Source organism: Stegastes partitus, unplaced genomic scaffold, assembly GCF_000690725.1.
Source record: "Stegastes partitus isolate 25-593 unplaced genomic scaffold, Stegastes_partitus-1.0.2 Scaffold356, whole genome shotgun sequence".
Taxonomy (NCBI): Eukaryota; Metazoa; Chordata; class Actinopteri; family Pomacentridae; genus Stegastes; species Stegastes partitus.
In genome coordinates, this window is record NW_007578087.1 from 410519 (window position 1) to 411606 (window position 1088).

At 50.5% G+C, this 1088-nt stretch overlaps 1 protein-coding gene across 1 annotated transcript in view; it reads right to left on the reverse strand.

The window, feature by feature from the left end:
• irg1l (immunoresponsive gene 1, like) overlaps positions 1–1077 on the reverse strand; it is a 7953-nt gene extending 6876 nt beyond the window's left edge. Inside the window, exons 1-3 of the mRNA XM_008284386.1 lie at positions 455–1077; positions 262–361; positions 27–175 (exon numbers count right to left, since the gene is read on the reverse strand). Coding sequence (XP_008282608.1) covers positions 27–175; positions 262–361; positions 455–959 — 754 coding nt within the window. The 5' untranslated portion in view covers positions 960–1077. The remainder of the gene's footprint in view (positions 1–26; positions 176–261; positions 362–454) is intronic.
• Positions 1078–1088: the final 11 nt, after the last annotated feature.

Genomic DNA, 1088 nt, shown 5'->3' on the forward strand with positions numbered 1-1088 from the left:
AGAAACACCCACAAACACAGACCCACCTCTGGGTATGACCATGCTAATGGAGGACGGCCACGCAGCCTCCATGAAGTCCAGCAGCAGAGGGCTCAGCAGGTGTCGCACCGGTTCAAGCTGTTTGATGGAGGAGATCCACAGGGACATGGGTCGGTCCTGCGCCTGCTTCTTCACCCTGAAATGAATCAGAGGTCAGAGGTCAACCAGAGGGAATCACGAAATAATGTAGAGAGGGACGCATTCATTAAAATGGAAACTCACTTGTAAGCTTTGACCACTGCGTCTGGCCTGTTGCAGGCCGCCACCAGCACATAGACGGTGTCAGTCGGCATTCCACATATGCCACCATTTTTCATGATTTCTGCAGAGGGGAAGAGAAGAAAACAAATGTCACATCAAGAACTTTAACAGCAGTTTATTACAGAAATCAACATAATTGTCTTTTATATCTCACCTGCAATCTGCTGCACAGACGTGGCCTTGCGGGCTGGTACATGAGGACAGATATCTGCCCCTCCTCCTACTCCACTCAGCTTCACTAGAGGCTTTCCTAAAGGGATCTGGGGGGACTGGAAGGTGCTGTTGAAAATGTTTGCCAGGAAACAATAAAAACTGATGAGGCCAAAGATGATGGTGACTCCAATGTCATAACCAAAAGGCAATGCGCCTACTGCATCCAGCAGGAAGCTGATGAGGATGAGCTGGAAGGTGAGTGCGTAGATGAACCAGGTGACATTTAGAAAGAGCGCTGCAGCTGTCACCAAACAGTTAAACAGCATGAAGCTAATGATCCCGACAGCCAAATTAAAGCCTCTGGTTTCACCGTACAGCCCGCCGTATCGTGTCAACCCCCACACTGTCCACATCACCCCGTAGAGAATAAAAACTGTGCTCTCAAAGGTTTTACCTCGAGCAAAGGCTACTGAACCGCACAGCAGCTGCAGTGCCCCACCAGCCATCACCACCCAGGGCAGAACCAGCACAGACAGAGGATTTCTGTCGCCAACTGTGGCTGTGATGGCAAAAGCAGCCAGCACATTGCAGGCGTGGCCCAACACCTCTGCATCTGCATATTTAGAGTAGCCCAG